This window comes from Coregonus lavaretus (assembly GCF_964263955.1).
Source record: "Coregonus lavaretus genome assembly, chromosome: 5".
NCBI lineage: Eukaryota > Metazoa > Chordata > Actinopteri > Salmoniformes > Salmonidae > Coregonus > Coregonus lavaretus.
The window spans coordinates 19644357-19669843 of NC_139992.1; the positions used below are offsets into that span (position 1 = coordinate 19644357).

General features: G+C 46.1%; 2 protein-coding genes across 2 annotated transcripts in view; both read right to left on the reverse strand.

Annotated features, from left to right (window-relative positions):
• The window catches only part of LOC311128831 (interleukin-1 receptor type 1-like), a 57122-nt gene that overhangs the window by 16252 nt on the left and 15383 nt on the right, over nucleotides 1-25487 (reverse strand). Inside the window, exon 2 of the mRNA XM_084161056.1 lies at nucleotides 7125-7202. Coding sequence (XP_084017182.1) covers nucleotides 7125-7200 — 76 coding nt within the window. The 5' untranslated portion in view covers nucleotides 7201-7202. The remainder of the gene's footprint in view (nucleotides 1-7124; nucleotides 7203-25487) is intronic.
• LOC311128832 (interleukin-1 receptor type 1-like) overlaps nucleotides 15380-25487 on the reverse strand; it is a gene marked incomplete at its 5' end in the record, with an annotated part of 32762 nt that continues 22654 nt past the window's right edge. The window contains 6 exons of the mRNA XM_084161057.1: nucleotides 15380-17097; nucleotides 17396-17569; nucleotides 19630-19773; nucleotides 19940-20091; nucleotides 23729-23864; nucleotides 23999-24061. Coding sequence (XP_084017183.1) covers nucleotides 16646-17097; nucleotides 17396-17569; nucleotides 19630-19773; nucleotides 19940-20091; nucleotides 23729-23864; nucleotides 23999-24061 — 1121 coding nt within the window. The 3' untranslated portion in view covers nucleotides 15380-16645. The remainder of the gene's footprint in view (nucleotides 17098-17395; nucleotides 17570-19629; nucleotides 19774-19939; nucleotides 20092-23728; nucleotides 23865-23998; nucleotides 24062-25487) is intronic.

Consider the following 25487-nt stretch of genomic DNA (forward strand, 5'->3'; position numbering starts at 1 on the left):
CTCATGTCTGTACCCCACACATACAGTACAATTATATGTAAGTCCCTAAGTCAAGCAGTGAATTTCAAACACAGATTCAACCACGAAGACCAGGGAGGAAAACCTGGTTCCGTCTGCTTTCCACCAGGCACTGGGAGATGAATTCACCATTCAGCAGGTCAACAACCTTAAACACAAGGCCAAATCTACACTGAAGTTGCTTACGAAGAATACAGTGAATGTTCCTGAGTGGCCGAGTTACAGTTTAGACTTAAATCTGCTTGAAAATCTATGGCAAGACCTGAAAATGGTTGTCTAGCAATGATCAACAACCAACTTGACAGACCTTGAAGAATTTTGAAAAGAATAATGGGGAAATGTTGCACAATCCAGGTGTGGAAAGCTCTTAGACACTTACCCAGAAATACTCACAGCTGTAATCTCTGCCAAAGGTGATTCTAACATATATTGACTCAGGGAGTTGAATACTTATGTAATCAGATATATTAGTGTTCTATTTTTCTATTTTTTTCTATTTTTAATGTTAGGCTTTTTCTTACACTTTGACATTACAGGGTATTTTGTGTAGATTGTTAACAAAAAATGACTATTAAATCCCTTTTAATCCCACTATGTAACACAACAAGATGTGGAGAAAGTCAACGGGTGTGAATAATTTCTGAAGGCACTGTATCTCTGTAATGGCTGTGGTAAGGATTGGTGGTATATGGTAATAATCTGTGGTTAGGGACAACTTTTATGAGCTGTGCCAACAAAACTCACCGTCCACCATACCGTTGATGGTCTCTGAGATCCTGCCGCTGAGCCCTTCCAAGTTAAAGGTCATGGTGCAGGTGTAGAACGCATGGTCCTCAGGGATGACCGCTTTTACATGGAGTAACTCCGTAACACTGTTATTGACATAGCTAAACCTGTTCCACAATGGGTCATCTTTCACAATGGTTTCACAGCCCTGAAAGGTTTAAAGTAGAAATCCACACTGAAAGGTAGTGGTAATGGAATGGAATATCATAGTAATGGAATATGGCTAATAAAACAAAATGAATACACAATTACAGATAAGTTGTGATAATGTCTTACCTTAGAAGACCTACTCTCAGAACAATTCAATGCAGTACAATGTGTGAGAGCAATGAACAATGTAAAGAGTATATACCGTATCTGATGGAACATTGTTCAAATGTAGTCACTAGTAGTAATAACCCCACATTCCTATAGTTTTAAACAGAAATTAAGAATACATAGAGACAGACTGAATGACTGAAAAGAGTTCAAACAGGCTTTCCAGCACTGTCAGGCAGGGGCAGACTGGGACCAGAAATCCGCCCTGGCATTTCTGACACACCAGACCATTTTTCCCTTGAGGCCCCGACATTGGCCCATTTTCTTTCCTTGAGGCCCCCAAAAGGCCCATTTTTGTCACTGTGGACCCCGTTATTACATTTACATTTTTTACATTTTAGTCATTTAGCAGACGCTCTTATCCAGAGTGACTTACAGTTAGTGAGTGCATACATTTTCATACTGGCCCCCCGTGGGGAACGAACCCACAACCCTGGCGTTGCAAGCGCCATGCTCTACCAACTGAGCTACAGGGGACTACATCATGTCCAAATGTATCTCAAATTGATTTGAACATGATTACATTTTACGTTTTAGTCATTTAGCAGATGCTCTTATCCAGAGTGACTTACAGTTAGTGAGTGCATACATTTTTCATACTGATGCGCGACAAATGCCAATATCGGTCAAATTACTTGAATGAGATTTGTGCCACAAATGCCAAAACGCTTCCATGTGACAACAGTGCAAGGGAAACCAAACCAAAGCACGTTGTTGTTATACCTTGTCCATAGACTGGCCTACAGGGTAAGGAAACCAATGTCATTGTAATTTGGGTGAACTAATTTGGTTATTAGCCAGATAATTATAATTATGTAAAAAAATAAATAAAAAAAAGACAATCCCATTGGGCTAAAAATTTACCAGCCCATCCGGCATGGCCAGTCCACCCCTGCTGTCAGGCGTTCCCTCTCAACACTCTCCCATTGCACTGCACTGTCTGTTTACCCCATAGGACTCACCTTGTACCACTGAATGGAGTAATTGTCCACTTCCCTGATATGGTCACTCAATGGGCAGTTCAGAAAATCGGTGGCTTTGTTGGTCAGGACCTGGTCGGCCTTTTCTGGTCGACCGCATTCTTCTGGGTTGGTGTGGTTCACAATCAGTAAGGCCGATTTCTTATAGCACTGGGAGGGTAGTCTGTTTATCAAAGGTAACAGGAAAGATTTACAGCACACACACACACACACACACACACACACACACACACACAGCAGACAAAAGTATTGCCCCTACCTCACAACACACTCATAGTTTCCAGCATCCTCCATCGCGATGTTAAAAATCCACAGTGTCTTTCCCCGCGGCAGAGTCTTTCTTGTCTCCCTGGTCAGCTCTCTCCCAGTCCTTGGGTCATACCATGAGATGTTATAGGGGATGCTGCGGTAGTCAAACACATTGAGGTCCACCAGGGTGGATGTTAACATGGCAGCATCACCGGAAACTGAAAACACCCGCTCAACCTCTCGTCCTTTGTCCTCACAGAGATCTGCACACAAAGAGTATATAAAGTAAAGTAAAGACAAACATGCGGCACAGGGACTGTTTGCGGACCACCATCTTTTTTATTGAGGCCACCACTTAAAGAAAAACACATGTTGGAGAAATGATGCACGGCAAAGAAATTATGCAATTATTACGCGTGTCATGTAGTATGCATAGACAGAGTCTTTACAGAGATGGTCCCTTCAAAATATATCTCTTCACAACAAATTCTCCAGTAAAAAAAATAATAACTAAGAACACTGATGGTGTTAAATCAATACTGAAAGTGTTGAGTCTGTGGACCCATATAGACACCAGAACAGTGTTAAATTAACACACTGATTAGTGTAAAGCCTTTTCCAAATATTCCCACAGTGCCTTGCCTTTCAAGCAAATTGTAGAGTTACCACCACTGTAAGTGACAGAGACATGGTTGTTGCATTCATCCATTTTTGGTCCTACGGACTTCAAAAAGTGAGATCCTAAATGAATATGTTGTCATAAAATATATATATATATATATTTAACACAATGCCATACAGTGCATTCGGAAAGTATTCAGACCCCTTCACTTGTTCCACATTTTGTTACGTTACAGCCTTAAATAAATGTATTTTTTTCCTTATCAATCTACACAAAATACCCCATATTGACAAAGCAAAAACAGGTTTTACATTTTTTTTGCAAATCAATTAAAAATTAAAAACTGAAATATCACATTTACATAAATATTCAGACCCTTTACTCAGTACTTTGTTGAAGCACCTTTGGCAGCGATTACAGCCTCGAGTCTTCTTGGGTATGATGCCACAAGCTTGGCACACCTGTATTTGGGGAGTTTCTCCCATTCCTCTCTGCAGATCCTGTCAAGCTCTGTAAGGTTACATGGGGAGCATCGCTGCACAGCTATTTTCAGGTCTCTCCAGAGCTGTTCGATCGGGTTCATGTCCGGGCTCTGGCTGGGCCACTCAAGGACATTCAGAGGCCTGTCCCGAAGCCACTCCTGCGTTGTCTTGGCTGTGTGCTTAGGGTCGTTGTCCTGTTGGAAGGTGAACCATCGCCCCAGTCTGAGGTCTGGAGCAGGTTTTCATCAAGGATCTCTCTTCTGTACTTTGCTCCGTTCACCTTTCCACATCAAGATGCTGCCACCACCATGCTTCACCGTAGGGATGGTATTGGCCAGGTGATGAGTGGTGCCTGGTTTCCTCCAGACGGGACGCTTGGCATTCAGGCCAAAGAGTTCAATCTTGGTTTCATTAGACCAGAGAATCTTGTTTCTCTTGGTCTGTGAGTCCTTAGGTGCCTTTTGGCAAACTCCCGAGTGGCGCAGTGGTCTAAGGCACTGCATCGCAGTGCTAGCTGTGCCACTAGAGATCCTGGTTCGAATCCAGGCTCTGTCGTAGCCGGCCGCGACCGGGAGACCCATGGGGCGGCGCACAATTGGCCCAGCGTCGTGCAGGGTAGGGGAGGGAATGGCCGGCAGGGATGTAGCTCAGTTGGTAGAGCATGGCGTTTGCAACGCCAGGGTTGTGGGATTGATTCCCACGGGGGGCCAGTATTATTATATATATTTTTTATTAACTGTAAGTCGCTCTGGCTAAGAGCGTCTGCTAAATGACTAAAATGTAAAATGTAAACGTAAGCGGGCTGTCATGTGCCTTTTACTGAGGAGTGGATTCCGTCTGGCCTCTCTACCATAAAGGCCTGATTGGTGGAGTGCTGCAGAGATGGTTGTCCTTCTGGAAGGTTCTCCCATCTCCATAGAGGACCTCTGGAGCTCTGTCAGAGTGACCATCAGGTTCTTGGTCACCTCCCTAACCAAGAACCTTCTCCCCTGATTGCTCAGTTTGGCCAGACTGCAAGCTATAGTAATAGTCTTGTGGTTCCAAACTTCTTCCATTTATGAATGATGGAGGGCACTGTGTTCTTGGGGACCTTCAATGCTGCAGAAAGGTTTTGTTACCCTTCTCCATATCTGTGCCTCGACAGAATCCTTTCTTGGAGCTCAACGGACAATTCCTTTGACCTCATGGCTTGGTTTTTGCTCTGACATGCACTGTCAACTGTGGGACAGGTGTGTGCCTTTCCAAATCATGTCCAATCAATTGAATTTACCACAGGTGGACTCCAATCAAGTTGTAGAAACATCTCAAGGATGATCAATGGAAATAGGATGCACCGGAGCTCAATTTCGAGTCTCATAGCAAAGGGTCTGAATATTTATGTAAATACTTGTTTATTTTTTTTGGTAAACATTTCTAAAAACCTGTTTTCTCACTTCGTCATTATGGGGTATTTTGTGTAGATTGATGAGGAAAAATGTGCATTTAATCAATTTTAGAATAAGGCTGTAACGTAACAAAATGTGGAAAAGGTGAAGGGGTCTGAATAGTTGTGCACTGTATTTATTTCATAAGGCTTTATTTTGTGGGCATAGTTTTAACCAAATAAAGGAGCCTGAAACTCATGCACGTCACTTTGAACTAAAACCATGCCCATCATTATCATATTTCCCAGCTTGCTCTATCGCAGGATGATTGTTTTTAGAATTGTTTGTTTCAATATCTATATTTGTGCAGGTGCATTGATTGATTGATTAATATTATGCTACACAAAGATAAATAAGTGTTTGTCTCCCTTTAGTCACAAATGTAAACCTTTTATTCTGAGATTGTAACACAAGGGCCTGAAACCCATGGTTTACAAGCCACATCAGGCCTGCAAGTCACATTATGCTAGCTTGCAAGGTGACATGTAATTCCTATTGGAATCCAATCAGTGGGTGGAGATCCAACAGTTGGAATAATTATTCACCTGAAATCTGCATTCAGAATGACTGCCTGGGTTAGGAACATTAGGAACTAACTGATTTGAACTAACTAATTGGATTAGTTTATAAAAATGTATGTCATTTATCTTTGTGTAGCACAAGATTAATCAGTCAATCAATGTATGTGCACAAACATAGATATTGAAACAAACAATTCTGAAATATCAACCTGCAATAGAGCCTGCTGGGAAATATGATAATAATGACGTGGTTTTAGTTCAAAGTTATATGTATGAGTTTCAGGCCCCTAAAAAAGGGTAAAACTAGGCCCTCAAAATGGCGTGTGGTATTGTGTTAAACATATATATTTTTAATGATAACATTCACTTAGGATCTCACTTAATACTGGGTGAAGTCCATAGGACCGAAAATGGATGAATACATCATCCATGTCTCTGTCAATAACAAATATAGTCATTGGTGATAACTCTACAATTTACTCAAAAGGCAAGGCACTCTGGGAAATATTTGAATAAGGCTTTACACTAATCCGTAAGTTAATTTAACACTGTTCCGGTGTTTATATGGGGTCCATAGACAACACTTTCAGTGTTGATTTAAAGGTCATGAATAGTTAAAATGATGTTTTTCATGAAATGTGATGATATTTGAAGGAAACCAGATCAAAGTATGATGACTAAAGTATGATAAGTTATACATTGATAAAGTTTGATTATAAAGTTACTGGTCCCCTCCCCCATGTCAAACACTTGGATTCATTATTTAGGGGACAACGTGACATCACCTTAACTCTCATTTTAACACACCACTGGTACTGTAACATGATATTCTCTTACCTAACTTAAATAAGTACCGCCTTTTAACCAACATCGGGGCAGAGGGGCGTGGTTTATACATCTAGATAGCTACTCTACTGGCGCCAAAATGTGACTGAATGGTGTCAGCAAATATAATTACAAGTTTACCCTATCAATCTATGGCAAATATTCGTATATGTTTCCCCTTTCATCTGTGTCTGGTGTTAGCTAGTTACTGGCTAGCGAGGTCTTCAGCCAGCATGGAACAAAAGGGGGAGAAGGGTCATTCAAAACTCTGACTCAGTTGTCATGTCAACACATCCGTCAGTGCTGCTGTGAAACACATCACAAAAGACATGCCAAACGGGAGATATATATATATATAAATGACATCAATGATGCAATTTCAATGTTGTTTGAGTTGCTTTTTGTGTCACCAAATTTGCTTAAGATGATTTTACTGCAACACTGCTCACTGCATCCAAGTTGCTTGACATAGGTGTTTCAAAGAGCTGTCAGTCAAGGCGAACTAATTAATATAAGCTCACCACCCACTCAGCCTGTCTTTTTCAACTTCCTGGTAGTTACCCATGAGAGAAAAAGTACTTTTCAGAATGACTGTTCAGGACCTTTAAAACTCTGTTTTTTTTAAACTGGAGAATTTGCTGTGTGCTTAACCTTTCAGAACAACAAGAAACATAGATATTTGCAGGGCTGCTGTTTCAAAGGATTTAATTCCATCAACACCCACCAGAGGTCAGAGTTAAGTCATGACAAAGTGAAGGACCATGTTTCTGCCTATAGAGCTGTTCAATTGATACAGTTTAATTCAATCTGTACTTCTAGCTGTCCTCGTAACATGATTGATTGATTGATTGATTAATTAATGGCTGATGAATTATGTTGGTAAAGTCCATGCTACTTACCTCCTACTGCCTTGGCGCTGCCAGTGAGACAGAGGAGTGAGAAGAGTGAGAGCTGCAACATCTGACTCCAATCCATAGCTGAAACAAAGAGACACACAGAATCACTTGTGAGTTTTAGTCAGGCATTGCCATAATAGGCTCAAACAAACTATCAGAATCAAGGGTCACATCACACTATCCAAAATCTTCAGCAAAATAAATGATCTCACACACACAAACGTATCATGCTTCTTTCTGACCATCCACTGAATCCCTTACTTGTCAACTGAATGTCTGTTTCCCACACAAACACACACCAGAGCTACACAGCAAATTATAGACTGAGAGTTTTAAATTAACACTGAAAGTGTGGACCCCTATAGACACTGGAAAGTGTTCAATTAACACACTGCTTGGTGTAAAGCCTTATTTTTTTCCCAGAGTGCCTTGCCTTTCAAGTGAATTGTAGAGTTACAGTACTATCCATGACTGTATTTGTTAGTGACAGAGACATGGTTGTTGCATTCATCCATTTTCAGTCCTAGGGACTTCACCAAGTGATATCCTGAGCAAAAATGTTATCATATATGGTTTATTCTTTAACACAATACAATATGTAATTCATATGCTCTAATGTTAAGGGCCTACACTCTGAACATAACAATTAAATGTTGAATTAACACTCAATGTTGGTGTTAATAACCAGAGTTAATACTCAGGTGGGGGGGGGGGTACTATGCAACCACCAACTTTCTCTTATTCGTCTCTCATTTTGGTTTGATTTTAGTCTTGCTGATCTCAAGGGAAATAGGTCAACTTAAATTTATGAAACCAACAATAAATAAGATACTACATGTAATGAATAGTCAGGGAGAAAAAGGGTGTAGATTCACGCGCAGAGCGCGGCAGGTGTTTATTTCGCCTTCACAAAAGGCAGGAATCATGTTCACAGGCAGGCAATGGTCATACACAGGCAGGAGAATCCAAAATTAGGACTGAAGGCTATAACTGGTTGTCACAAACGAACTAGGAAAAGGTTTAGTAGAGTCAAAATGAACAATACCTCACAAGAAACAAACAGAATGAACTGAACTAAATAAGGAGCTAATGAGACCAGGTGAGTAACAAACACAGGTGAAATCAATGAACAAAAATGAAAGACAGGGCTATGTTCAAGAACACAGAGAAACATGGCTACATTCAAGAACAAAAGGTTGACTAAGAAAATAAATACAGAACCTTACACTACACAAATAAAGTTTGTATATGGGTGGTTCTGCAACTACTGGCACTTTTGGCTTTTTTTTTTATTATTTTTTTCTTGAAAGAAACTTGTATTTACATAAATAATGTTCTACTTTTGTCAGGAACCATAAACTGGTATTGACTGTGGCCATTTTATACAACAAGACATGGATTTATGTAACGGAGACGCAGGGAGAGAGGAAGCAGGTGCAGTAGTGAGTTTCATGATTAAGAACATGGACAGATCGAAAACAAGGGAAGCGTATGGACAAGAAAACATAACCAATACTGCCTGACCCGATGAGTGCTACAGTGCTTTGCAAAACTATTCATCCCCCTTGCCGTTTTTCCTGTTTTGTTGCATTACAACCTGTAATTTAATTGGATTTTTATTTGGATTTCATGTAATGGACAAAAGGCTGTAGTGGTCTAAGGCTGTGCCACTAGAGATCCTGGTTCGAATCCAGGCTCTGTCGTAGCCGGCCGTGACCGGGAGACCCATGGGGCGGCGCACAATTGGCCCAGCTTCGTCCAGGGTAGGGGAGGGAATGGCCCACCGTTGGAATCGAACCCACAACCCTGGCATTGCAAACGCCATGCTCTACCAACTGAGCTACATCCCTGCCGGCCATTCCCTCCCCTACCCTGGACGACGCTGGGCCAATTGTGCACCTCCCCATGGGTCTCATGGTCGCGGCCGGGTACGACAGAGCCTGGATTCGAACCAGGATCTCTAGTGGCACAGCTAGCACTGCGATGCAGTGCCTTAGACCACTGCACCACTCGGGAGGTACTGCGCCACTCGGGAGGTACTCTGGTCAGATGAGACTAAAATTGAGCTCTTTGGCCATCAAGGAAAACGCTATGTCAGGCGCAAACCAACCACCTCTCATCACCCCAAGAACACCATCCCCACAGTGAAGCATGGTGGTGGCAGCATCATGCTGTGGGGATGTTTTTCTTCGGCAGGGACTTGGAAACTGGTCAGAATTGAAGGAATGATGGATGGCGCTAAATACAGGGACATTCTTGAGGGAAACCTGTTTCAGTCTTCTAGAGATTTGAGACTGGGATGGAGGTTCACATTCCAGGAGGACAATGACCCTAAGCATACTGCTAAAGCAACACTCGAGTGGTTTAAGGGCAAACATTTAAATGTCTTGGAATGGCCTAGTCAAAGCCCAGACCTCAATCCAATTGAGAATCTGTGGTATGACTTAAAGATTGTTGTACACCAGTGGAACCCATCCAACTTGAAGGATCTGGAGCAGTTTTGCCTTGAAGAATGGGCAAAGCTCCCAGGGGCTAGATGTGCCAAGCTTATAGAGACATACCCCAAGAGACTTGCAGCTGTAATTGCTGCAAAAGGTGGCTCTACAAAGTATTGACTTTGGGGGGGTGAATAGTTATGCACGCTCAAGTTTTCCGTTTTTTTTTTCTTCTTTCTTGTTCGTTTCACAAGAAAAAATATTTTTGCATCTTCAAAGTGGTAGGCATGTTGTGTAAATCAAATGATACAAACCCCCCAAAAACCCATTTTAATTCCAGTGTCACGACTTCATCCGAGGCTGCCCCCTCTCTTTGTTCGGGCAGGCGTCGGTGTTCGTCGTCACCAGCCTTCTAGCCACTGCCGCTCCTCATCTCATCATTCTATTTTTTTTCTTGTTTATTACACACACCTGGTTCATATCCCCTCATCAGTACCTGTATAAGTGTTCCCTCTGCCCCCTTGTATTTGTGTGTGATTGTTTATTGTGAGGATAGTGAAGCTCGTGGTACTCCTTGTATTTTGTATCAGATCCAGCCACCCACATCCCAGCACCCAGAGGGATCCATATATTCCGACCACGGGATTTAGACGGGACAGCTGCCAGGGACTCCTCCTACAACTGGAGCTATATTATTCTACCATCATCCCGGCCCCATCGGAGCGGGAGAAGGTGTCTGCCCTCGTCTCCTGCCTCTAGGGGAAAGCCCTGGAGTGGGCCAATGCAGTCTGGAGTGAAAGAGGAGCCTCGTTGGACAACTACGGGGAGTTCACTTGCATCTTTCGGTCCGTCTTCGATCACCCGCCCGAAGGTAGTGAGGCGGGCAAGCGGCTGGTCCACCTGAGGCAGGGGACAAGGACCGCGCAGGACCCCGGCTGGGCCTGTGTGGAACGAGCAGGCCCTCATTGACCACTTCTGGTGCCATCTACGAGAGGACATCCGAAGGGAGCTAGCCTGCCGGGACACCATGTTGTCCTTTAATCAACTGGTGGACATGGCCATCCAGTTGGACAACCTGCTGGCTGCTAGAGGACGTCCTGGAAGGGGCCTGCCCGTTCCACCCCCCCAACCCGGATCACGAGCTGATGGAGCTGGGTGGAGCGGCGATCCGGGAAAGCGGAGGATGACAGCCCCAGTGTCCCTCTAGTGGAACGAGAGGACTTTCTCCTGCACGCTGTCGTGGCGTTCTTTTGGGTCTTGAGGCGGCAGGCAGGGCACTCTCGCGTCACCCCAGGTATCGAACACCCACACTCGTTCAGAGCCCTCTGCTGCACACTCTACCCTACCCATGCACTTTCCTGATTACATTGTAGTTCCCCAGTGTAAGGCGCTGGTCGATTCAGGCGCAGCTGGGAACTTTATGGACAGGTCATTTGCACATAGTCTAGGCATTACATTGGTTCCCCTATCCATTCCACTCCCCATCAGAGCACTTGACAGTCGACCACTAGGGTCCGGGTTCGTTAGGGAAGTTACAGCACCAGTCACTATGGTTACGCACAAGACCCATAGCGAGCAAGTCACCTTTTTTATTATTGAGTCTCCTGATTTCCCTGTTGTGTTAGGTCTTCCCTGGTTAGTACTACACAACCCCACCTTTTCATGGCTGCAGAGGGTTCTCACGTGGTGGGCGTGAGAGTGTCAGGGTAGGTGTCTAGGTGTTTCCATTGGTGCAACCACGGTGGACAGTCCAGACACTACCTCCACTGTGCGCATTACCCCCGAATACCTCGATTTGGTGTACGCATTTTCCAAAACGCAGGCGACCAAATTACCACCTCTTCGGGCGGGGGATTGCGCGGTAAACCTCCGGGTAGATGCTGTGCCTCCCAGGAGTCATGTGTATCCCCTGTCGCAGTCTGAAACGGAGGCGATGGAGACATACGTCTCCGAGTCCCTGCGTCAGGGGTTCATACGTCCCTCCACTTCGCCCGCCTCAAGTTTCTTTTTTGTGAAGAAGAAAGACGGAGGTCTGCGCCCTTGCCTTGATTACCGAGCACTGAACAAGGGGACTATACTTCATAGTTATCCTCTACCCCTCATTCCATCTATGATCGAGTCAATGCATGGGGCACGCTTCTTCACAAAATTAGATCTCCGGAGTGCGTACAACCTGGTGCGTGTCCGAGAGGGGGACGAGTGGAAGACAGCATTCAGCACAACCACGGGGCATTACGAATACCTGGTGATGCCGTACGGTTTGATGAATGCTCCATTTGTCTTCCAGTCCTTTGTGAACGAGGTGTTTCAGGACATGCTTGGTCGTGGTCTAGTGGTCTACATCAATGACATTCTGGTGTATTCCGATACGCGCAGCGAACATGTGTCCCTTTTTCGCAAAGTGCTGGCCCGACTGTTGGAACATGACCTTTATGCCAAGGCAGAACAGTGTCTGTTTTTCCAACAGTCCGTCTCCTTTATCGGATACTGCATTACCACCTCAGGTGTGGAGATGGAGGGAGATCGCATTTCAGCCGGGCGTATTTGGCAGACTCCAACCACGGTTAAGGAGGTGCAGCGCTTTATTGGCTTTGCCAACTACTATCGGAGGTTTATCCGGGGCTTTGGCAAAGTCGCAGCTCCCATTACATCTCTGTTGAAGAGTGGGCCGTCCCGACTCCGCTGGTCTGCTGAGGCTGACAGGGCCTTCAGTAACCTGAGGGTTCTGTTCACCTCAGCCCCGGTACTGGCCCATCCCGAACCATCACTAACGTTGGTAGTGGAGGTGGATGCGTCCGAGGTTGGGATAGGCGCTGTCCTATCTCAACGCTCGGGCACGCCACCCAAGCTCCGCCCCTATGCCTTCTTCTCCAAGAAGCTCAGCCCGGAGGAGCAGAACTACGACGTTGGTGATCGGGAGCTGTTCGCTGTTGTCCGAGCCCTGAACGTGTGGAGGCACTGGCTCAAGGGGAGCGAAACACCCTTTCCTCGTCTGGACGGACCACCATAACCTGGAGTACATCTGGGCAGCGAGGAGGCTGAACCCTAGCCAGGCCAGGTGGGCCCTATTCTTCACCCGGTTTGATTTTACTCTATCATACATTCCGGGTACGAAGAACGTGAAGGCAGACGCACTGTCACGGCTGTACGACACAGAGGAGAGGCCCATAGACAACACCCCCATACTCCCGGCCTCCTGTATTGTGGCGCCGGTAGTATAGGTGATGGACGCGGACATAGAGCGGGCATTACACACAGAGCCATCTCCACCTCAGTGTCCAGCTGGGTTGCAGTACGTGCCTTCTCTTGTCCGTGACCGTCTGATCTATTGGGCACACACTACCCCCTCCTCTGGTCACCCAGGTATCGGTCATACAGTGCGCTGTCTGAACGGAAAGTACTTGTAGCCTACCTTGGCTAAGGACGTGATGGTGTATGTCTCCTCCTGCTCAGTGTGCGCCCAGAGTAAGGCACCTAGGCACCTCCCAGCAGGTAAGTTACAGCCCTTACCAGTTCCACAACGGCCATGGTCACACTTGTGTATTGACTTCCTTACTGATCTTCCCCTCTGTCAAGTTAACACCACCATCCTGGTCGTTGTGGACCGCTTTTCCAAAGCCTGCCGCCTCCATCTGCTGCCCGGTCTCCCCACGGCCCTGCAGACTGCGGAGGCCCTGTTTACACACGTCTATCGGCACTATGGGGTTTCCAGAGGACATAGTGTCTGACCCGGGGTCCCCAGTTCACATCCAGGGTCTGGAAGGCGTTCATGGAACGTCTGGGGGTCTCAGTCAGCCTGACTTCCGGTTTTGACCCCGAGTCTAATGGGCAGGTGGAACGGGTGAACCAGGATGTGGGTAGGTCCTACTGCCTGGAGCGGCCAGGGGAGTGGTCGGTGTTCTTGCCATGGGCCGAATATGCCCAGAACTCTCTCCGTCACTCCTCCACTAACCTAATGCCATTTCAATGTGTTTTAGGTTATCAGCCGGTTCTGGCACCGTGGCATCAAAGCCAGACCGAGGCTCCTGCGGTGGATGACTGGTTTCAGCGCTTTGAGGGGACGTGGAACGCTGCTCATGTCCACCTCCAACGCGCCATGCGTTGCCAGAAGGCCAACGCTGACCGCCACCGCAGTGAGGTCCCGGTCTTTGTACCGGGTGATTGGGTATGGCTCTCGACCCGGAATCTACCCCTCCGCCTACCCTGCCAGAAGCTGAGCCCACGGATTGTGGGGCCGTTCAAAGTCTTGAGGAGAATAAACGAGGTTACTTGTATGTCATTACGCCCTCCAGATTACCGTATTAAAATCCATGTGTCTGAGGTGCGGGAGGTCCCTCCGCCCCCTCTGGACAGCGAGGGGGTCCCGGCGTACTCCGTCCGTTCCATCCTGGAATCGAGGCGTCGGGTAAGGGGCCTTCAGTACCTTGTGGATTGGGAGGGGTACGGTCCGGAGGCGCGGTGATGGGTCCCGGTGAGAGATATCCTCGATCCCTCCCTGTTGCAGGATTTCCACCGTCGCCATCCGGCTCGCCCTGCTCCGCGTCTTCCTGGTCGTCCCCGAGGCCGGTGTCGACGCGCTGCTGGAGTTGCGCGTCAAGGGGGGGGGGGGGTACTGTCACGACTTCCTCCGAGGCTGCCTCCTCTCCTTATTTGGGCAGGCTTCGGCGTTCGTCGTCACCGGCCTTCTAGCCACTGCCACTCCTCATCTCATCATTCCATTTGTTTTGTCTTGTTTATTACACAAAACTGGTTCATATCCCCTCATCAGTACCTGTACAAGTATTCCCTCTGCCCACTTGTCTTTGTGTGTGATTGTTTATTGTGAGGATAGTGAAGCTCGGTGGAGCTCCTTGTATTTTGTATCGCCAGGTTATTTTCCCCATGTGCCTTGTTGGTTCCAGTGCACCTGTTTTGCGCACAGGACAGTTTTGACGCTTTACTGCGTAACTCTGTATTCCGGAATAAATCCTGTTATTCTGTGATTTACCCTCCTGCGCCTGACTCCTTCAAATCACCCATCACATCCAGATTGTAAGGCAACAAAATAGGAAAAATGCCAAGGGGGGTGAATACTTTCGCAAGCCACTGTAGATAAATGGGGAGTAATCAAGGTAGTGATGAAGTCCAGGTGTGATGAAGTCCCCCCTGACGCGCGGTTCCAGCCACAGGGGGACGGCGGCCAGGGGGACGGCCCCGAGGGCGAGGAGCGGGCCGGTCCGGACAGCGAAGAAGGAAATATCTGATGATGTTGGGATCTAGAATGTCGTCCACCGGGACCCAACACCGCTCCTCTGGACTGTACCCCTCCCAGTCCACCAGGTACTGGAGCCGACCCCCACGACGTCGGGAGCCCAGGAGGGATTTGACGGCATAGGCGGGGCACCCCTCGAGGAATCGGGCCCACTCCCCCTGTCGGTCCTTTCGACGTATCGGTGGTGGGGGCTCCCATCTGATGGGCGAAATAGAGGGAGCACTGGAGTAGGAAGCCACGGCATTTAGATGGAGTCCCATCATATTTGTCCGGGAGGGACAATCGGACATCGTTGACCTGGGAGGACTGCTGGATGGGCTGGGGTGCTAGCTCGCTGGGTCGACTCGTGGTAGAGAATCCTCCGCTAGTTGGAGGTGACGCCCCTTGGGTAATGTCGAGGTGTTGAAGAACGCGGAGGACCTCATCTATAGTCGTCCCCAGTTGCGGCAGCTGGTCGTGGTGTTTGCAAAGTAGGCGTCCCTGTTCACCTACCATCTGGGAGATGTCTTGATTACCTGCTGCTTCCATTTGTAGAGGCAGTATTCCGTAACGGAGACGCAGGGAGTCAGGAAACAGGTGCAGTAAGTGAGTTTAATGATAACGTACATGGAGAGATACAAAACAAATTTACTTGGTTAATATGATCAGTTATCATTTGATGAATTCCAAACACAACATGTTGAGACGTATTCTTTTAAATAGAAGCAATTCCAGATGAGTTATAGCCGTTGCGGTAATGACGCAGAATATTCTCTTATCTTGACATATTCAAAGTTACTTTTCTTGAAGGTGGTGATAAATCCAGCCTGGTCACCCGTCATACAAGTCAGTATTTGACGTCCCTCCATGTCTGAGGACATCAGGAGATGACGTGGAAACCGGCCACTAGGGGCAACAGTGAGCGCTGTTACCTTCAAGAGTCGGCTGGAGTGGTGTAAAGCTCACCTCCATTAGACTCTGAAGCAGTGGAATTGTGTTCTCTGGAGTGATGTGTCACGCTTCACCATCTGGCAGTCCGACAGACGAACGCTACCTGCCCCAATGCATAGTGTCCAACTGTAAAGTTTGGTGGAGGAGGAATAATATTCTGGGGCTGTTTTTCATGATTCGGGCTAGGCCCCTTAGTTCCAGTGAAGAGAAATCTTAACGCTAAAGCATACATTGACATTCTAGATGATTCTGTGCTTCCAACTTCGTGGCAACTGAAGACAGTGTGTTGTGGTAGCCAGGTGGACCTCATGACATACAGTACATTCGTAAAGTATTCAGATCACTTGAATTTTTCCACATTTCGTTACATTACAGCCTTATTCTAAAATAGATTAAAATGTATTTTTAGAAAACAATAGAAAACATGAAAACATAGACAGTATAAAAAACATTAGCTGTAAGCAAAACATCATTCACATTAAACACCTTGCGTTTCTATAAAACACAAAGGGCATATTTTACTTGCCGTTGCAATAAGAAATAGATTTCACACAAAGTTATAGAAAATAAGTATTAACAGGTGTGATGATGATGATGACCCTTACGATTCCTACCACATCCTGTATTAGGAGGAAACTCACACTAAAAAATAATTGTCTGCAAGACAATAATATTCAATCATCCTATTGGCAAGGTAATCATTCAGAATCCTTTAAGAGTGACCAGCTGTTCCACACCGGTATCAGTCACACATAAATAACTGGATTCAATAATTTTTCATGAAAATGTGTTGAGAGAGTCAGGTACCAGAAGTCCTTTCATTCAACAGATTTCCTCGTTATGTCTAACACTGTCCTCTCCAAAGCCCATCCATCCCATCACAACTTCATCAGGCTGTTCTTCTCTGGTCACCTCGTCCTCGTGCCCCTCACTGGCATATAATACCTCAGTTCCTTCCAGAAGCGTGAGGACAAGGAAAGAGAGGGTGAGGAGAGAGGGGACGAAGCCAGCTCCCCTCTCTTCTCCTCCACCTCCTCCTCTTCTCCCCACCTCCCACACCTCAACCCTCTGCTACTCTTCCACCAGCAGACGGCGCCCTGGCGCTCCCGGAGGTGGCGCACCGACTCGGGGAAGAGGGTCAGCTGTGTGGGGGAGACCTCCTCCAGCTCCACAAGGACCACCTTAAGGGAGCCCTCCAACAGGGCACGGTGCATGGCCGTCTGCCTCTCGAAGCTCTGCCAGGCCTCCAGGACACCACTGCTGCTGTCACTGTGGCTTCCACTGCAGAACGTAGAGCCAGAGTAGACCAGGAGGAGACGCCGGCTTGCCAGCATGCTCTCCTCCACTGCATCTACTATGGCTAGAGAGGGAGGAGGGAGGAGAAGAGGGGGAAAGGGAGGAGGGAGGAGAAGAGGGGGAAAGGGAGGAGAGAGGAGGGAGGAGAAGAGGGGGAAAGGGAGGAGGGAGGAGAAGAGGGGGTCAGGGAGCAGGGAAAATTGTTATTAAAACATTGTTCTACCATTGAAATGGTTTCTGAAGGTCTTTATGATTTCAGAAAGGTTTCACATATTTCATCATCATGCTACTTATGTACTAATGCCAAGGCTAACTTAGTCTTCTGGAACCTGGAGCCTCAGGGTCGAGCTGAGATGTCATACCTTCCCCTGGTAGGCTGTCCCGGCCCAGTATGAACAGCCTGTAGCCACACCTCCCCTCCAGAACCTGGGGCAACATGTGGAGGGCAAACATCTCTGCCTCCCCACAGGCTCCGCCCCCATCCCCAAACAGACGGGGGTATGCCACGTACGCATCATACAACTTCCCATCAGAGTCTGCCACATGCAGGATAGGGACAGGTAAAACAAAATAGATGTGTTAGTGCTGGGCTAGAGCAAAAGCCTCCACAAACCTGCCTAACAGAGGAGGCTTGGTTATTTATGACACCATAGTTGCTTGTGTTTTATGGTTACATGGCCTATTTAGTGCCTTGTATCAAACTTCCTCTCTGTTTCCTCTGAGTCATGGAAAATGCTGTGCTTGCATAGCTGTGGGATGTGCTACAATACATTGCTACACTTGCTACTGATTTTACTTGTGGTCAGGTGGGGAGTGGGAAACAAGTGTTGGATTCTAGCTTGGAATATACTTATTCATGTTACCATATTAGAACCGGGTGTATGGAAAGTTACTGAGTGAGAAAGGGGAGTGCAGAGCTTACATTCTGTTGGAAAATGTTATTCTTAAATCTCATGTACCCTATGGAGAGAGGCAAAGGGCAACAGTCTGGTTTCAGTCACTGCTAAGGTAGGACAGCCGTGGAGTAGGGAGGAGTGAGGAATTCGGCCCGAGGTCAGGTCAGATGAAGTGAGGAGGAACAGTCAGTCCTGTCACACACATACAGTTGAAGTCGGAAGTTTACATACCCCTTAGCCAAATACATTTAAACTCAGTTTTTCACAATTCCTGACATTTAATCCTAGTAAAAATTCCCTGTCTTAGGTCAGTTAGGATCACCACTTTATTTTAAGAATGTGAAATGTCAGAATAATAGTAAAGAGAATGATTTATTCAGCTTTTATTTATTTCATCACATTCCCAGTGGGTCAGAAGTTTACATACACTCAATTAGTATTTGGTAGCATTGCCTTTAAATTGTTTAACTTGGGTCAAACGTTTCGGGTAGCCTTCCACAAGCTTCCCACAATAAGTTGGATGACTTTTGGTCCATTCCTCCTGACAGAGCTGGTGTAAGAGGCCTCCTTGCTCGCACACGCTTTTTCAGTTCTGCCCATAATGTTCTATAGGATTGAGGTCAGGGCTTTGTGGTGGCCACTCCAATACCTTGACGTTGTTGTCCTTAAGCCATTTTGCCACAACTTTGGAAGTATGCTTGGGGTCATTGTCCATTTGGAAGACCCATTTGCGACCAAGCTTAAACTTCCTGACTGATGTCTTAAGATGTTGCTTCAATACATCCACATAATTTTCCTTCCTCATGATGCTATCTACTTTGTGAAGTGCACCAGTCCCTCCTGCAGCAAAGCACCCTCACAGCATGATGCTGCCACCCCCGTGCTTCACAGTTGGGATGGTGTTCTTCAGCTTGCAAGCCAACTTTAAAGGCACAGTCAACTTAGTGTATGTAGACTTCTGACCCACTGGAATTGCTGTGAATTATATGTGAAATAATCTGTCTGTAAACAATTGTTGGAAAAATTACTTGTGTCATGCACAAAGTAGATGTCCTAACCGACTTGCCAAAACTATAGTTTGTTAAAAAGAAATTTGTGGAGTGGTTGTAAAACAAGTTTTAATGACTGTATGTAAACTTCCAACTTCAACTGTATATTTCCATGCCCATGAAGGTTCTAGCAGGAGGCTACACCAATGAGAGGAACCAAATACGTTCCTGACTAGTAACAGAGATGTATTGGCTGTCTAGATATGCAAGGGGTTGACTCCGCCTAGTAGGAAGGTATAAATATATGTGATTGTGTAAACATCTTTGTCTTTGCAGCTATATGACCCAGTGGGTGAATAAACTTTGTTTGAGCTTTTTCTAGTTGTCCGTTTGAGTTTTTACTCAGTTTGTTCAGAACCTAACACAAGCAATGCAACATGCGTGTGTGTGTGGGATTAAGTGTGGGCCTGGGGGTTTGTGGGGAGACATGCTGTATGTGCATTTCTGTCTTTATCTGGTGTAGGAATGTATATTTATGTTAGTGCGAGTTTCCATTTCGTGAAAGCACAGTATGCAATGAGTCTGCAGATAGTGTGTGTGTGTGCATGAGTGTGTGCATGTCTACGTGTGCGCGCTCAGGCATGTTTCTATTAATTTTCCATGAGTGTGCTTGCGCAGTATATGTGCGGTAAAGTGTCTCTCATTGCGTACCTGTGTTTGTGTAGAGAAGCGGGAACATCCTCCTGAGCGACAGCACGATGTCGATCTTGAAGCGATGGTAAATAACAACACTAACAGTAAACACCAATACAAGACTGGTCAGTAGTACCCCAATAGGGAGCAGATAGTTTGGATCTGTGCAGAAAAAGAGAGAAGATAGCATTTATAACAGTTTTTTCAAAAGTGGTGAGGTTGCAGTTGTTATAATACACTATCAAAACAACGGTAAAGGGACAGGATAATATGTGTGTGATCTCTTTTGAAACACCTTTATGTTATCCTCCAGACAGTATTGTCTAACCTGTAGGCTGTAGTATGAAGAAGGCTAAAGAAATGCCTCTGTCACTGGAAACCAAACACGTGTAGTTGATGTAAAAGTCTTCCTCTTCCACCATCAAGAAATTCAAATGACGCTCCAACCATACACCCTTCTCCTCTTCTTCTCTCCACTCCCTGGTTTGGGGGGGGGGGGGGGGGGGGGAAGACAGACAAGTTCCCCCTTGTGAACGCACAATCAAACCATCATGGCAACAGTTAACATAACATACACTGTTATTGGCGCCTGAGGGGATGGGTGCCGTTTTACAGGCTCCTAACCAACTGTGCTATTTTGTGTGGTTTTTTGCATTGTTTGTAACCTTTTTTGTACATAATGTTGCTGCTACCGTCTCTTATGACCGAAAATAGTTTCTGGATATCAGAACAGTGATTATTCACCTCAAACTGCACAAATATATTTTTTTTAATGAGTCTTACAGAAGGGATATACTGTTTCTCCGAGACCAGGCCCAAATCCCGTCATTCGTGTGAAGAAAAGACAGAGGTACAGGGGGCGGAGATCGGGTGCCTTGTGAGAATTATTCGGCGAGTGGGGAACCCGCCTCTACCTTCCGTTCTATTGGCCAACGTGCAATCACTGGAGAATAAACTGGATGAGCTCCGTTCTAGACTATCCTACCAACGGGACATTAAAAACTGTAATAGCTTATGTTTCACCAAGTTGTGGCTGAACGACGACACGGATAATATACAGTTGGCTGGATTTCCGTGCATCGGCAGGACAGAAGCGGCGCTCCTAGTGGCCAGGAACTTTAATGCAGGCAAACTTAAATCCATTTTACCTCATTTCTACCAGCATATCACATCTGCAACCAGAGGGAAAAAACCCTAGACCACTTTTACTCCACACACAGTGATGCATACAAAGCTCTCCTTTGCCCTCCATTTGGCAAATCTGACCATAATGCTATCCTGCTGATTCCTGCTTTCAAGCAAAAACTAAAGCAGGAAGTACCAGTGACTCGCTCAATATCAGAAGACGCGGATGCTACGCTACAGGACTGTTTTGCTAGCACAGACTGGAAGAAATCCCGCTATGCCATCAGACTAACCATCAAACAGGCAAAGCGTCAATACAGGACTAGGATTGAATCCTACTACACCGGCTCTGATACTCGTCAGATGTGGCAGGGCTTGCAAACTATTACGGATTACAAAGGGAAACCCAGCAGCGAGCTGCCCAGTGACGCGAGCCTATTAGATGGGCTAAATGCCTTTTATGCTCGCTTCGGGGCAAGCAACACTGAAGCATGCATGAGAGCACCAGCTGTTCCGGACGACTGTGTGATCACGCTCTCCGTAGCCTTTAAACAGGTCAACATTCACAAGGCCGCGGGGCCAGACGGATTACCAGGACGTGTACTCAGATCCTGCGTGGACAAACTGGCAAGTGTCTTCACTGACATTTTCAACCTTTCCCTGAGCAAGTCTGTAACACCTACATGTTTCAAGCAGACCACCATAGTCCCTGTGCCCAGAAAAGCGAAGGTAACCTGCCTAAATGACTACCGTCCCGTAGCACGTCGGTAGCCATGATGTTCTTTGAAAGGCTGGTCATGGCTCACATCAACACCATCATCCCGGAAACCCTAGACCCACTCAAATTTGCATCCCGCCCCCATGGATCCACAGATGACGCAATCTCAATCGCACTCCACACTGCCCTTTCCCACCTGGACAAAAGGAACACCTATGTGAGAATGCTGTTCATTGACTACAGTTCAGCGTTCAACACCATAGTGCCTACAAAGTTCATCACTAAGCTAAGGACCCTGGGACTAAACACCTCCCTCTGCAACTGGATCTTGGACTTCCTGACGGGCCGCCCCCAGGTGGTAAGGGTAGGCAACAACACATCTGCCAAGCTGATCCTCAACACTGGGGCCCCTCAGGGGTGCATGCTTAGTCCCCTCCTGTACTCCCTGTTCACCCATGACTGCGTGGCCAAGCACGACTCCAACACCATCATTAAGTTTGCTGACGACACAACAGTGGTAGGCCTGATCACCGACAACGATGAGACAGCCTAAAGGGAGGAGGTCAGAGACCTGGCAGTGTGGTGCCAGGACAACAACCTCTCCCTCAACGTGATCAAGACAAAGGAGCTATCGTGGACTACAGGAAAAGGAGGGCCAAACACGCTCCTATTCACATCGACAGGGCTGTAGTGGAGCTGGTCGAGAGTTTCAAGTTCATTTGTGTCAACATTAATCAAATGGCCACCTGGACTATCTACATTGACACCCCCCTCCCTTTGTTTTTACACTGCTGCTACTCGCTGTTTATTATCTATGCATAGTCACTTTACCCCTACCTACATGTACAAATTACTTCGACTAACCTGTACCCCCGCACATTGACTCGGTACCGGTACACCCTGTATTTAGCCTCGTTATTGTTATTTTATTGTGTTACTTGTTATTTGATTTTTTACTTTATTTTATTTAGTAAATATTTTCTTAACTCTATTTCTTGAACTGCATTGTTGGTTAAGGGCCTGTAAGTAAGCATTTCACGGTAAGGTCTACACCTGTTGTATTCGACGCATGTGACAAATAAAATGTGATTCGATTAGATTTTGTGAAGTTCCAAAGTTTCAAAGCAAGCACTATGTATTAAGGTATATGGAGCCTATCTTAATCTCAGTAGTATACCTGATACGATACCAACAGTTTAGATACTATACAGTAGAACATCCATCTGGATGACACAGAATACAGGCATATACAGTGCCGTGAAAAAGTATTTTCTCCTTTCTGATTTTCTCTATTTTTGCATATTTTTTATACTGAATGTTATCAGATCTTCAACCAAAACCTAATATTAGATAAAGGAACCTGAGTGTACAAATAACAAACCCAAAAATTATACTTATTTTATTTATTTAATTAACAAAGTTATGCAAGTGTGAAAAAGTAACTGCCCCCTTACACTCAACAACTGGTTGTGCCACCTTTAGCTGCAATGACTGCAACCAAATGCTTCCTGTAGTTGTTGATCAGTCTCTCACATCGCTGTGGAGGAATTTGGCCAACTCTTGCATGCAACATTTTTGGGTTTTCAAGCGTGAACTGCTAGTTTCAAGTCCTACCACAACATCTCAATTGGAATTGGGTCTGGACTTTGACTAGTAAATTACAAAACTTCAAATGTGTTGCTTTTTAACCATTTTCAAGTAAACTTGATTATGTGTTTTGGATCATTGTCTTGCTACATGACCCAGCTGTGCTTCAGCTTCAGCTCACAGACAGATGGCCTTCCATTCTCCTGTAGAACGTAATGGGACCCATGTCGTCCAAAAAGCTATACTTTTGACTCATCTGTCCATAGAACATTCTTCAAATAGTCTTGATGATTCAGGTGCTTTTTGGCAAACTTGAGTCAACTTTTTGGATGAGATGGGTCCCATTATGTCTGGCGAAAAGCTAACACTGCATTACACAGTAAGAACTTCATACTGTAAGTCAAGCATGGTGGTGGTATTGTGATGGTTTGGGGATGCTTTGCTGCCTCAGGACCTGGACGACTTGCCTTAATAGAAAGAACCATGAATTCTGCTCTGTATCAGAGAATTCTACAGGAGAATGTCATGCCATCCGTCTGTGAGCTGAAGCTGAAGCGCAGCTGGGTCATGCAGCAAGACAATGATCCAAAACACACAATCAAGTCTACATGTAAATGGTTAAAAAGCAACACATTTGTAGAATTCTTACAGTGTGTATTGCGATACTGTTGTGTTGTCTCAACCTACCTTTGTGATTCCTGAAAGATGCGTTCTGAGACAATTTTGGAAATTGAGTTTTTGCTAGCTTTCCAATTCAAATCCGTGCAACTTTTATTCCCCACACTCGGCACAAACACCCGACACATCTTACTGAAGGAAGAACCTAGGGGGCAAACATTGAATTCTTTATTTGGATCATGAATGAAAATAAATAATAAACTCACGCACGCACGCACGCACGCGCACACACACACACACACACACACACACACACACATTCTCTAGTGGTTTACTCACCCAGATCTGCTTTGATGATCTCATTGGCAGGTTCAACCACTTTGGGCTCCAGGCAATACTGCACTGAAATTATGACAATGATTCATAAACATCATAGAAAGACACAGAAATATTCAGTCACCTGACCCTATAGAAAACAACCCTTTCTAAGCTCTCAAAGAGCAAAGTTTCAAAGCAGCCTCCATGAACTCATAACCTCTGATTCAGGGTCATATACAGTGCCTTCAGAAAGTATTCACACTCCTTGACTTTTTCCACGTTTTGTTGTGTTACAGCTTGAATTTGAAATTGATGCAATTTAGATTTTTGTATCAATGGCCTACACACAATACCCCATAATGTCAAAGTGGAATGTTTTTAGAAATGTTTACAAATTAATTAAAAATGATGAAATGTCTTGAGTCAAGAAGTATTCAATGCCTTAGTTATGGCAGGCCTAAATAAGTTCAGGAGTAAAATGTTGCTTAACAAGTCACATAAGTTGCATGGACTCACTCTGTGTCACGCCCTGGCTCTAGGGACTCTTTTATGTTGAGCCAGGGTGTGTAGAGTCTATGTTTTGTGTTCATTGTTTCAGTATCTAGTTCATGTGTTTCTGTGTTGGCCGGGGTGGTTCTCAATCAGAGGCAACGGGAATCAGCTGTTGCTTGTTGTCTCTGATTGGGACCCATACATAGGCAGCCATTTGGCAGTTGTGTTTTGTGGGATCTTGTTCCGTGTTGGTTTGTGTTTGTTACCAAGGACTTCACGTATCGTTTTGTTGTTTTTGTTCGTGTGGTGAATATAAATAAAGTATGTTCGCATTCCATGCTGCACCTTCCAGGAGCAGGAGCAGACAGCCTGGACTTGGGAGGAGATCCAGGCCGGTATGGATCGCCGTCCGTGGGAGGAGACGGTGGAGGCGCGCCGTAGAGAGTAGCAGCGGCGCCAACCGGGCCGACGTCGGACACGCAAGAGGCAACCCCAATACATTTTTAGGGGGGGCACACGGCATGGACGATGGGGCTGCTGGAGGCAGCTACAGGGCGAGGTTGGGGATTAGGAGAGGAGGCCACCGGGTTTGGGGGGCCGGAAGGGAGGTTGGCGGAAACTAGAGGTAGAGCAGAGCCAACTCCCCGTACTAAGGCTAGGCAGTGTGAGACAGGGCAGGTTCCGAGATATGCGGAGCTGCGTACTGTGCCGCGAGTGGTCCGGCACAGTCCGGTTCGTCCTGTGCGAGCACCACGCACGTGTCGTGCTAAGGTGGGCATGCAGCCAGGACGGAGTGTGCCGGCTCAACGCTCGTGGCTTCCAGTACCCCTCCTCGGTCCCGGATATCCTGCGCCAGTGTCACGTGTTGTTGTGCCAGTACGTGTACACAGCCCTGTACGTCCTGTGCTGATGCCTCACACAGAGTGTGTTAAGATAGGCATTCAGCCAGGACGGGTTGTGTCAGCTCTTCGCTCCAGACCTCCAGTCCGTCTCCACAGCCCGGTCCGGCCTGTTCCTG